This window comes from Dinoponera quadriceps, unplaced genomic scaffold, assembly GCF_001313825.1.
Source record: "Dinoponera quadriceps isolate SergipeBrazil2010 unplaced genomic scaffold, ASM131382v1 scaffold2217, whole genome shotgun sequence".
In the NCBI taxonomy this organism is placed as follows: domain Eukaryota; kingdom Metazoa; phylum Arthropoda; class Insecta; order Hymenoptera; family Formicidae; genus Dinoponera; species Dinoponera quadriceps.
In genome coordinates, this window is record NW_014556255.1 from 1 (window position 1) to 12,262 (window position 12,262).

Sequence of the window (12,262 nt, forward strand, 5' to 3'; positions counted from 1 at the left end):
AATATAAAGACCAAGGAAGTGTTTGTCTTGCAAGTTACTTTTAAGGAAATTCATATGTAACAATCTTAGTATGGCATGGTATAAAGATATTTCTACCTTCTATACTAAACTTTCTACGGTTTGTAATCGAAAAACTTTAAAAAGGATGTGTTAGGCTCATATATCCTCGCTATGATTGTCCTTATTTGATGATATTAGAAGAGAAATCGCATGCTAAGAATTATATGCGTTATACGCGGAAATGAAACAATATACGCACAAAATGACACTCCTGACTAACTCTGCATACTTGTAAAAATATCCTTTCCTTCTATTTCAGCAATCAATAAATAACCATAAAATTAACATAACAGAAATCACGAGAAAAGATAGGTTTAAAACATAAGTTGCACGTTACACTAATTTTCATGAAGCAAAATTACATGATATCTTGAAGATCCGCTGAATAAAAAATTAAAAAGAAAACATCGAAAAGATATCGAGAGAAAATATTACTGAGTGCGAATATCGAAAGAAAATATTGATATAAAAGTACTTGGTATTAAAAGACAACTAGCGACACTGATATTATCATAATATTATCAGTAGTATCACAACATCCCTGAGCCTAACAAAAGTAGCGAATTATTTGTAATTGAAGCAGAAAAAGGTCAGGATATAAAATATACTGCTGAGTGAATTTGTCCTTAGAACACGCTAATTTGCTGTTAGAATACAAAATAGTATTTTCCATTTACTGATTTGTTCTTACAGAAAAATAATTGATAGATTCGGCAAAATAATTCAGCGAATGGCAATTAATATTTTTAACAAATAGTTTTGCTGTTCATATAGTAACTGACAGATTGGACAACATAAAATTTGCTGTGTCAGTAAATAATTTTTCTCCATGTAATTACCCAAATCCTAAGATACGAAATCGGCTCTCTTGCGCGTTTTTCTTCACCGAGGAATTGTCCACTGTGCTCTTTAACGCGAAACTTCTGTCCTAGGTGCTTCAATGGGGATGGGCATCACGGCTGTCAAGTTAACGGCGCTCGGCCGGCCGCAACTTCTGGTTAGTGAGATTATCTTTAATACCGACCTTGGCGGCGAATAAACGGTGAACTTGTGAGACGCTTTTCTACCGGAATGAAGTTAACTGGAACGCGCCTCCTCCTCTTACGTTTCAGCTTCAATTGTCAGAAGTGATCATGCGCGCGCGGCAATATATGACGGAGGTAGTCGGCGGCGAAGGTGCTGTCCTAGCGCACCACTTGAAACCCGACGATTTCATGAAGAAATTCGAGGAGGCGCACATCAAAGACGCGGCGCCGGTGCAGAAGTTTCTTCAGAAGATTCAGTCGGACAAAGAAGGGTACGCGGAAACCAGATCGAGTAACTCATTATGGCTCTCCCCTCCTCCTCTCTTCTCCTTTCCCCTCTTCCTCTCTTTCTTTCTCTTTCTCTCTCTCTCTTTCTCTGACTCTAACTCTAAGGATTCAAACACAACGAAAGGAACAAGGATCAACGAATTAAATAAAGGGAATTAGGAATGAGGAATAAAATTTCGACATAAGAACGACCAGACTTCAATCCACGGTAAAGGAATAGAAAACTAAGATTATGAATACTGTCGAAATTGTATTTCTTATAACTTGTATATTCCATTTCTTCTTCCTTATTCACTTCATTCTCTCTGATCCCTTACTCTTTCTCCCCACGAAGACAGTGCGTAATTAACTGCGGATATTGTTCGCAGTGTGATTCACTTGTTCCCATGGAGCGGCATCTTAGACGAGAATTACGAGCTGAGCGAGACTTTCCAAGTACCTGATATGAAGACGGGCAAAATGGTGAGGCTAATGTCGCAGCTCACGTCGAAGGAGGAGGAGATGTTCAGGAATATGATCAGACGTCTGAATAATATCGTCACGGTACGTAGCAACGCGCTCACACCGTCGCGAGTCTCGTCCTCGACGATAACGTTATTTAAGATTATATATAATTAATATTCGCCCGACCAATTTGTTGCTCCCTTCTCTCGCGCAGGTGGCCGACAAACTGGACGTTCGCATAATGATAGACGCGGAGCAAACGTACTTCCAGCCGGCCATATCGCGCCTGACCCTCGAAATGATGCGCAAGTACAACACGAAAAAGGTAACGCTCTCACGCTCCGCGCGGGGACACCGCGACTTTTATCACTCGGCCAATTTTCAGCGAATGATATTCTCACTGCAACAAATGGTCTACTTCTCAGGCCGTGGTGTTCAACACTTACCAGACGTATCTGCAGGAGGCGTTTAACGAGGTGAAAACCGACCTCGAACAGGCGGAACGCCAAAACTTTTACTTCGGTGCTAAGTTGGTTCGCGGTGCTTACATCGAGCAGGTCTGTACTGCGTACAATTTATCGCGTGGTGTATGCGAAACACACGATGTTTAAATCAAAGACAATTGTTTAAAAGTGCCAGCCGATCAAATTTGTCTCTTTCGTCGCAGGAGAGAGCGAGAGCGGCAGCTATGGGCTATCCGGACCCCACGAATCCTACGTACGAAGCCACGACCGAATCCTATCACAAAACGCTCATGGAATGCTTGAGGCGAATGAAGCAGTATAAGGATAAGGGGGAGGATCCCAAGAAGATAGGGATCATGGTCGCCTCGCACAACGAGGACACCGTGCGCTTCGCGATCGAGAAGTGAGTGGCTGCGAATACATACTGCATTATGTATGCATTACCACTATATATAACTAGAGCTACGTACGCGATTTTCGACCTTATGCGTATATATGTAAGGTTAAAAATCACGTAACTCTCGATCTAAGAAGTGGTAAGGCATGCATTACACTGTGTACGCTGTACGTGAAGTATAGTTAAAAAAAACCCCCCGTTTTTTATTTTCCCGCGGAAAAAGCAAAATTAACACGAAAAAAATTGAAAGAACCGGTTTTTTTTCGAGCTTTTGAAACTATAACGTGTCTACATTTTCAGAATGAAAGAGATTGGAATTTCGCCGGAGGATAAGGTTATATGTTTCGGTCAATTATTGGGAATGTGTGACTACATAACGTTCCCGTTAGGTAAGCGGATGGCGACAGCTCGTTCTCGAAATCGACTTCTCTCGGGATTTACGCGACCACGTGAATTACGATGCATACGTATAATCCGATCGTTGACGTTGCAGGTCAGTCCGGTTATTCCGCGTACAAGTACATCCCGTACGGACCGGTTAAGGAGGTGCTGCCGTACTTGTCGCGGCGCGCGCAAGAGAACCGGGGTATCCTGACGAAGATCAAGAAGGAGAAGCGCCTGCTACTGAGTGAAATCACGAGACGCTTTGTGCGCGGCAAGATCTTTTACAAGCCCAAGGGCAACTACACTCCGGTTTGAACAGTCGATTCCCTTAGTTTGCACAGACAGAATTTTAAGTATCAAGTTTAAGTAGTGGTTGTAAATTATTGAAAACTCTCCAAGACCTTGATGCGGGCACTTTGGATTGAATGCGAGCAAAAGTATGACCTGACGGACCTGTTGTGGTACTCGGAAATAGAAAGAGAGAGAGAATGAGAGAGAGAAAACTAGGCTGATCTAATAAAAAACGACAGAAGGTAAAACTTCCGTCGGCTTTATCAGATATCAGATTGGCCGAGAGTTTTTTATTAGATCGGCGTAAGACAAAGGGGGGGGGGGGAAGGGGAAGAGAACGACGCGTGCGCGCGAGTGTGCGTGAGAGATTAAAGTACACGCAGTGTTGTTTATTACGTAAAAGCCGCCTCGGTGTTGCATCGTCGAGCGTGTACGCTCAATGCTCTTCGCGTTCGGCCGATAGAAAACTATATTTGCCCCCCTCGTTTCGCCCGTTCGTCGTTTCGCCAAGGGGTTGCCAGGGACTGTGCTGCAATTAGTTTCACTCGTGCGAGAGCGTGTCTTCATCGGTGGAAGTTGGATTCGCGAGAATCGCGCCTTTTCGACGCCGCTCCGCTTCGCGCGGGCGAATTGCCCGAGCCGTCGATATCAGCCGATGATTTCAACAACGCTTAACCGAGCCACCGTTTCTTTTTCGTGCACAATACTCGGGAGAATCGATCAAAAGCCATGGGCGCAGCTTTTGCGACGCTCCGAAAAAGAAGAGGGGAGGGGGGGGGGACTGGTCTCAGCGCGTGCCACTCAGCGCTTCCCTCGAGCTCTCTGCCATTTCCTTCAGAATCTCGACGAAGATATTTCTCTCATATGTACATAACGCGCGCGCGCATTGATTATTTATGACTCGTGTTCACATAATGTTATCCATAATGTCTCTGATGGCGACAAAGACAAAAACGGAGGAAAAAAAAAGGAGAAGGAGAGAAGACGCGGGACACTATGAGATGATGTCCGACCTTGACTCGCTCAATTTTCCTGACGATCGTCGTGTCTTATACGGTGAACGGACGGTGGCAGCCGTCTATGTGCCGCACGTCTTCGTCGTCGTCTTATATGCATACTCGCTCGCGTGTAGTCACCGGGAAGCTGATATCAACTCTGCGAACAATAATCGGTCAATTGCATCGGGCATTTCGGACACGTGACGAGCTTCACCGGCGAGCCTCTGGCGCGACGTGGGGCGTGGGTAACGCGGCGATTTCCGCGAGTCTAGGAAAGGAAAGAAATGAGAGGGAGGACAACGAGGCGAATAGGTGTACCGGAGACGACGGGAATGGCTCTTGGGCGTGCGACGAGATACAGGGTGAATACAATGAGATTTAGGTATCCTATAAAATGAGAGAGGGAGAGGGAGAGGAGAGAGAGAGAGAGAGAGAGAGTGCGAATTTGTTGAATACTTCGTACAATTGTTCTTCTTGGTGCACGCGTTAATATCGAGTAGAGTAATCTTCGGGCTGAAGGACGAATGTGACAACGAATGCGGCCGGCCGGCAGATCAAGAGAGCGAGAGAGAAATACGTGATATCCTTTTCTCCCGTGTGATATATAATAGCCGCGTAATTAAGTCACGCGTATGACACATGTGCAAACAGACGTACACGCGATTAGTCCGGTTTCGCTTCAGCCTGAAATTGCTTCTCGCGCCACACACACACACACACACACACGATACGATACATCTTACGGTTCACCGTCTATCGTGAGATAAGCGCGCGCGCGCTCGTTCACAGAGAACACGCGAATACCGTATCGATAATAATACGTAATACGACACACGACCCCTGCACTCCGCCGCACCGTCTCATTTTTTTTCGCCGGGGAAGAGTCGATCGGAGGAACGGGGAACTGCAATTTTGAAAAGAAAGAAAAAACGATCAATTCGTGCGCCGCGTCTCAGATAAGAGTTTTAAGTAATTAACGAATCCCTTTTTTATCTGTTGCGAAAGAATCTAAATAGAAGGAGAGAAAGAGAGAGAGAAAGAGAGGTCTCGGCGATCGTGATCGATGTAGGAAAAAGAGGAGAGAGGGAAGAAAGCATCGCCGACTCCTCGATACGTCGCGGATAATTTAGCGTTCGCTTACTGTTGTTCGATAGTCAATCCGACGCGTGGCTGTAATTCGTAACTCCGGAAAGTGACGGTTATCAGCGAGATCATCCAGCGGTTAATTCAGCGCCTATGTTGCACGAGCATTCCCAGTCGAGTCGGGTGGTCGCATAGAGCGCATAGTTCTTGATATTCTTAGGCCAGTATTTCTTCTGATACTCGCGGTGGTCGGCTTCTGTGCGCCACACAAGTAGACGACTGCACATTATTATCATCTTTTTTCTCTTTCTTTCTTCCTTTCCTTTCTTGTTTCCTTTCCTGTTTTTCTTTTCTTAAGTATCGAACTCATCATGGATTTCATACTCAATAAACGCATCATTTCGTTACCCGAGCGATGTGTACGCGAGTACAGTCATTTGTGATCTCCTACTTTTCCTATACGTTATGCGAGAGAGCGTTACGTTTCGGAGTGTGTATGTAGCCTATATACATTTATATATGATTGTACTCTAAACAAACGAGAGAGGGAGAGAGAGAGAAAGAGAGAGAGAGAGAGAGAAAGAGAGAGAGAGAGAGGAGGTACGTTGCGTGGATATTTACTCTCTTCGTAAAGACACGTCGTACGTGCGTGTCAGCAATGTTATGAGAGAGAGAGAGAGAGAGAGAGAGAGAGAGAGAGAGAAGAGCGAGAAGAGAAATTTATGGCATGGTTGAATGTCTCTCTGTGAATCATGTTATTAGACGCAAAAGCTGGAAAGGGGAACCGGAGAAATATGAACGATAAATGAATAAATAAAGGGGCATTGTTACAAGTTACACACACGGGCTACCAATAGCTGAGTGTCCTCACGTATCTATGTGGTTGTGTCCTGCGATGAGTGAGTGAGAGTGAGTGCATGTGTGTATGTGTGTGTGTGTGTGTGTGTATGATAGAGAGAGAGAGAGAGACTCTAGAACATATACGCCGATAAATTCCGTTCATCTAAGGCTTTGTTAGCCGGCTATAAACGCGCCTCTGACGTCTCGCCAAGGCGAACGCACCTCTCTACTTTCGAGAGTAGACCGTAAGACGCTGACAATAATTTAGGTAGGCAATGTCGACGTGCTAACACGTAATACATACATAGGTGTGTACGTGTGTGTGTGTGTGTGTGTGGGTATGCGTGCGGGTGAGTGAGTGTGTGAGTCCTGCCACTTGCATTTATGTCACCCCGGCGTGACTCCCGAAGAGAAATACAGAGAGCGAGAGAGAAAGAGACACTCGACGACGACGAGGTTCGTCGATCCTGAGGACGAAGGCGTTTCTTCCGACGCGTCGGAACGGAGGAACCGTCGGCGAAACTTTCGAACGTTCGGCGGTTTTACCGATCGCCCGAAGGCGGCGGCGGCGGCGACGGGACTCTTTGTTATCTCTTTTTAGTCGAATTCCCCATATGCTAAGGATAGCAGTCGATTTTGCCGATTTTCCTCCTGCGGACCCGACGTCGCGTGTGTTTACACTGCGTTCGATGTGCGTGACTCGCCGTCACGCGCACGAGAGATCTGCTTCATCTACGGCGTCGTTGATGCGCGCGTTGCGATCTTCCTCAGCGAGTCGTTCGACGGTTCATCATCCGTCGAGTTGCCGAGACTTTTGACGAGCATCTTCGAGGAAAATCGGCGGAATCCGCCGTGAGCCAGCGATTAGCTATGAGCTGTTAGTACGTGGTTACTTTGTGGAGTACAAAAACACGTTATGCTAACGATGTCTACGATGAAAGTAATATTCCGACGAAATGAGATATTTCGGAAGAAAAATAAAATAAAAGAGCGTGCGATTTGGAGGGACAGTCGAGCGTGTGTTTGTGCTTTTCCTCGGGGGAGGGGGCGGAATTCTTTCTTTCTTAACCAAAATAAGGAACCTCTGGGTGCCAAAGCATGGATTTCATAGTGCCAAGTAAGCTCTTCCTTTCTTTGGTTGGACCAAGAAGGAGCTCTCATACTCACGCCCATTTCTACTATCATCTACTATCATAGTTGAAATCTAATCGATGATTAATTCAACGGAATTGACCAATCGCATCATCGGTCAATTAGCCGGAGCCGATCAATGCGGTTTGATCAGTTCCGTTGAGTTAATCGATCAGATTTAAATCGTGATGGTAGAAACGGGTACTAAGTCTTTCTTCTTCGGAAAGGTAATTCTCTTCTCAGCCGAGACGCGATGTAAAATAAGATAATATTTATTATTTCACGGAATACAGATAATATATGCCTTTCCAATGTGCCACCGAGACGGTACTCCTTGTTCCGCACGCGCGCATCACTAGGACATAAACGTTTCGCTTCCGTTCGCCTTCGTGGCGGACGACGATCGGCCGTCGATCGTCCGGACGCCGGCTCGATCCGTGACGAGCCGTAAGTGAGCGAGTTTATTGCTGCTGGTTAAACACGGGTTAAACATCGGACCTGGGAACGTTTTTATATCCTAGCAGTCTTCCCTTCGTCCTCCCGTCTGCGTACACGAGACCTCACACGCAGCACCACCACCACCACCACACACTTCTTCGACCCTATTTATTATTATCGTCGTTCCCTGCGATCCTCGCTCTGCGAGCCTCTCTCTCTCGGCAAGTCACAATGAACTCGAAAATCGTAAAACACGCATATGAGGCGTTGAAAAAACTGCTGCACCACGAGCCGGATATGAGATTGCGCTGGCAATTTTGCATTCCTGGAAGCGCGAGATCCATGTCGATCGCATCGCATACGCTCGATTCGGGAATTATTCAGTTCAGGAGAGTCAGCTCCAACGACCTTGACATTGATACATATTGTTGAAGAAGAGTTGCCACAGAAAATGAATTTTGATATCCTTCGACTTTTCAGACGAGTGGAGAATTTTTCATGAATGATATAATCTTAAACTTGTGAACGTTTAGAAGCAGGGATTACAGGAAAGGTAGTTTATGTTATTAGAATCAACACAGACTTGAAAGTTTAGTAACATAATATAATTAATATCATCCTGAGTGTAAATTCAGGCCAACAAAAAAATAATTATTGGAAAAAAGGATGCTAAGAATATTTAAAGACACTGTGAGCAAAGTTTAAAATTCCAGACTTTTCTATATACTTCCCCGACTTTTTCAGGTTTTCCTTGGAATTTTAAATTTTTATGACTTTCCGGTTTTCCAGGTCTGTGGCAACCCTGGTTGAAGTCATGGTTCTAAGTAACCTATTGATTTTAACTGTCATTGTTTATAAAAAAATATTAACAAAAGAAGTTTCATAAACAATATGATGTTTTTCGATACTATATATATTTAAAAAATAGGTGATGTAGGGAGTTTGTGAAGCTTATGAAGAACCGAAGTGTATAAGTAAAATAATACATGTATATGCATAGTTCTCCCATTTGTAAAAGTTAATCTAACTTTACCCTTTTGTTCTTTTGTCAAATGTTACGTTTTCGACACTACGTAATATAGATTAAACACTACCTATTTTTTAATATATACCGTGTCAGAAAATTACATTATATTTATAAAACTTCTTTCGATTATATCTTTTCAATAAACAATCACAGCTAAATTCTTGACAGCTAAATTCTTTTAAATAATCCTCAAGGTAATGTCCTTGATAGCATATCTCAAAGTCAAAACCATTGAAGCTGACTCCCCTAAACTGAATAACTAACCTCGATTCAATCGATATTACACGGAAGAAATTCAGTTCCTGCCACTGAATGGGACCAGATGAGAACTCGGTGACAAGAAGTGAAATATCGATGACGAGAAATGATATTTCTGCTACCACAATTGATGCCCGTTTTTACCATCATGATTTAAATCTAATCGACGATTAACGCAACGGAATTGACCAATCGCCATTGGCCAATTAACCGAACTGATAAATGCGATTGGTCAATTCCATTGAATTGATCGTCGATTAGTTTAAAACCATAATATGGTAGAAACGGGCATGATAATATTCGTGTGTGTGAATATTCAGCTGCGTTAAAACTTGAATGAGACGATTGAGAGCAATTGACCGAGTAGAAAACTCTTATAGTAATTTTTCTTACAATCGAGTTTTCGTTTGGTCCGCAGACAAATTTAATCACAATTGTTTTCTTCGTGTACTTACAATTTAATTGCGATCGAACGATGTCGCACTCTTCCGAGTTAGAATATACCGTTCGTTTAAACCTACTTACCTAAGCGAGGTGAGACGCGACGAGATTGACATTTAGTGATTGCTACTTTGAATATCGAGTAGCTCCCGGGAAATGTGCGTTCTTCACGAGACAATTCTCCCTCTTCTCGTTCAAGTTACCGCCGTAAACGCAATCTCATCCGTGCGTCGCAGTACTTTATATGGCACGACGTAACGTTGTACATAATAAAAGCAATTCCGTTCATGTAACCAAGTTTTTTCTGTCGCCTGGGAAAGAACGGGAATTAGATGGAATCTTTCTGCTCGTACTTGATCATACGAGCAGAAAGATTCCTGCGAAAAGTTTCTACTCAGTCAATATTTTTCAGTTACTCCAATACGAGTTTCAGCATAGCCGAATGTCCCTTGGTAACAAAGATATAATTTCTCGTTACCGCAAATTTTTCGTCCGATCCCGGTCCAGTTACATGGATTTTGCTTCTCGTGTGCGAACAAAAGCGCATGGAAAAAAGCTCAGTTCCTGTAACCGAGTAGAGATAAAAACTCGATAACAACGGACGAAAATTCGGTGACAAGAAATGATATCTCTGAGAATATTCATGCGAACATCCAGCCACGTTAAAACTCGGTTGAGACCGTTGAGAGCAATTGATTGAGTAGGAACTTTCTACAGGAATTTTTCTGTCTATACAGTCGAATTTATGTCTTGTCTTCAGGCAATGAAAAATTCAGTTACACCAATGAAATTGTTTTCTTTGCGTACAGTTGGTAAATTGAAGACTGCAATAAGATTTCTTTCGATCTCGCAACGCATCCTCTGTCCAACAGGAGAATTTGTTCTTTAATAATTCTCAGAAGATACATTTTTCTATTGGATACAAGACACGTTGCGAAACTCGTCGAAAAAGCAAGTGCTGCAATTTTTAATCTATCGACTGTACTAAAGACTTCATCAATGCGGTTCTCATTCCCTCGATATAGTAACATTAAGATTTCCAATTAGGCGTGTTATTTTTGAATATTTGTGCATCATGATTGTTGCTTTGAAAAATCCTTGTCGATTCATCAAATTGTCAACAGCCATGACGCACAAATAACGTTCCTGGTTAGGAATTTTCGACGTCACTGTGCCCAGAGAATGAGACAGCATTAATAGAGACTTCTCTACATTCCCGAGTCGAGAGGGAGGCAAACGGGAGATCAGACGCAGCGTATTTTCCGTCAGACGACGTCACATACACCAGGGAGCATTGAATATGCCCTACTCAGAAGGACCTATCCGATTGTGTCCAAAGTTACAGAACACCATCATGAGACCATCATGAACCCATGATTGTTTCACAATGAATCGGAAACCACTTCTTCAACTTCCCTATTCAGCAAGTTTCAGCCTAATCCGATATATTCTTCTGGATCGGGCATTTTCAATGCCCCTTAGTGTGAATCACGTTGATATGTTGCCCTTCGTGCCCGATTCGACCGCTTGACACCTTTCGCCCGCACGACACACCTGTGTGTAACATTAAACGAGATAACACTTATTAATCTCCCTTAACTTTAGCGCGACTACTAGGTTCCGCTTAGTCTAGGATCCGTAACAAAACGCAGGCTAATACGTTTCGTGCGCCCGGCCGGCGGACGATCGCGAGTCCACCTGCGGTTCCGCGTGGGGAGAATCGGACTGAACGTTTTAATCACGGGCGCGTTATTCTAGCCGCGATGGCGCCCGATGGCGAGTTACACACGAGCCAAGCGACACACCGCCAAACCCCTCGCGGCGAATCGCCGGGAATCGGGCGGCCCCGTACGTCGCTACTCCGCTCGTTTGAGAGACGATTCTACCCTGTCGCCGCGAACGCGCGAGTCTTTGTGTCTCCTCTGACCGAGGATCATCATAAAAAATCCTACCGCGCAAATGTGAGAATCGTGTTATTTAGGGCTCAGTCACAATGAGAGGCACAAGGAACAAAGAATTAAATAGGAACAGAGAATTAGAGGGACAAAGAATTAAATTTCGACGTGTGGACAGCTTACTTCAGCCCACGACAAAAGAATAGAAAACTAGGATTAGGAACACTACCGAAGTTCTGTTCTTTATAATTGTGTGCTTACAGGGCTAGTAGTTGGCTAATTGTTAACCTTTAAAATGTCCAATGTCCGTTTCTACCATCATAATTTAAATCTAATCCATTGGCTCAACGAAATTGACCAATCGCATTGGTGAATTAGCCTGATCAATGCGACTGGTCGACTAAATATATATATATATATAATTCCCTATACTTAATTCCTCGTTCCTTATTCCTTACATTGTGCCTGATTCTTTCGGATCGCTTGACGCGAGCGCGCGGCGGCGCTCATTAGAATATTACCGCTACACAGTTCACTCTACGTCTCGGTCTCTCTCGACCTCGACGGCAACGACGAGAGTCCCGATCGCGGGGATTAATTAACTACATACTTCGGGGTATTAATTACTTGTCGCGTGCGCGCGGTTCCGAGCGATTCGGATTAATACAAAATGGCAAGAGTCGTTCGTTCCGAAAAAATCGATAACGCGCTCTCGCGTACACTACGAGCTATGCACACGACGGGTGGTGGAGAGAGAGAGAGAGAGAGAGAGAGAGAGAGAGAGAGAGAGAGAGAGAG

At 44.1% G+C, this 12,262-nt stretch overlaps 1 protein-coding gene and 1 long non-coding RNA gene across 2 annotated transcripts; one reads left to right on the forward strand and one right to left on the reverse strand.

Annotated features, from left to right (window-relative positions):
* Positions 1–853: 853 nt before the first annotated feature.
* On the forward strand, positions 854–6,271 carry LOC106747222 (proline dehydrogenase 1, mitochondrial-like). Its single transcript, XM_014624575.1, has 8 exons — positions 854–1,057; positions 1,173–1,357; positions 1,742–1,916; positions 2,032–2,142; positions 2,243–2,374; positions 2,485–2,684; positions 2,979–3,067; positions 3,172–6,271. The coding sequence occupies exons 1-8, from the start codon at positions 1,001–1,003 to the stop codon at positions 3,375–3,377; spliced, it is 1,155 nt and encodes a 384-aa protein (XP_014480061.1). The 5' UTR covers positions 854–1,000; the 3' UTR covers positions 3,378–6,271.
* A 1,390-nt stretch (positions 6,272–7,661) lies between these two features.
* Positions 7,662–12,256, reverse strand: LOC106747223. Its single transcript, XR_001374641.1, has 2 exons — positions 11,062–12,256; positions 7,662–9,880 (listed from the first exon to the last, which is right to left on the reverse strand). It is a non-coding gene; the product is annotated as an uncharacterized LOC106747223 (long non-coding RNA).
* Between the last annotated feature and the right edge of the window lie 6 nt (positions 12,257–12,262).

Excerpts from the sequence above, each read along its gene's own strand:
- LOC106747222 (XM_014624575.1), top strand. The coding sequence starts at position 1,001 with ATGGGGATGGGCATCACGGCTGTCAAGTTAACGGCGCTCGGCCGGCCG. Across the intron at positions 1,058-1,172 it reads TCGGCCGGCCGCAACTTCTG|CTTCAATTGTCAGAAGTGAT; the intron begins GTTAGTGAGATT and ends CTTACGTTTCAG. Across the intron at positions 3,068-3,171 it reads CTACATAACGTTCCCGTTAG|GTCAGTCCGGTTATTCCGCG; the intron begins GTAAGCGGATGG and ends TTGACGTTGCAG.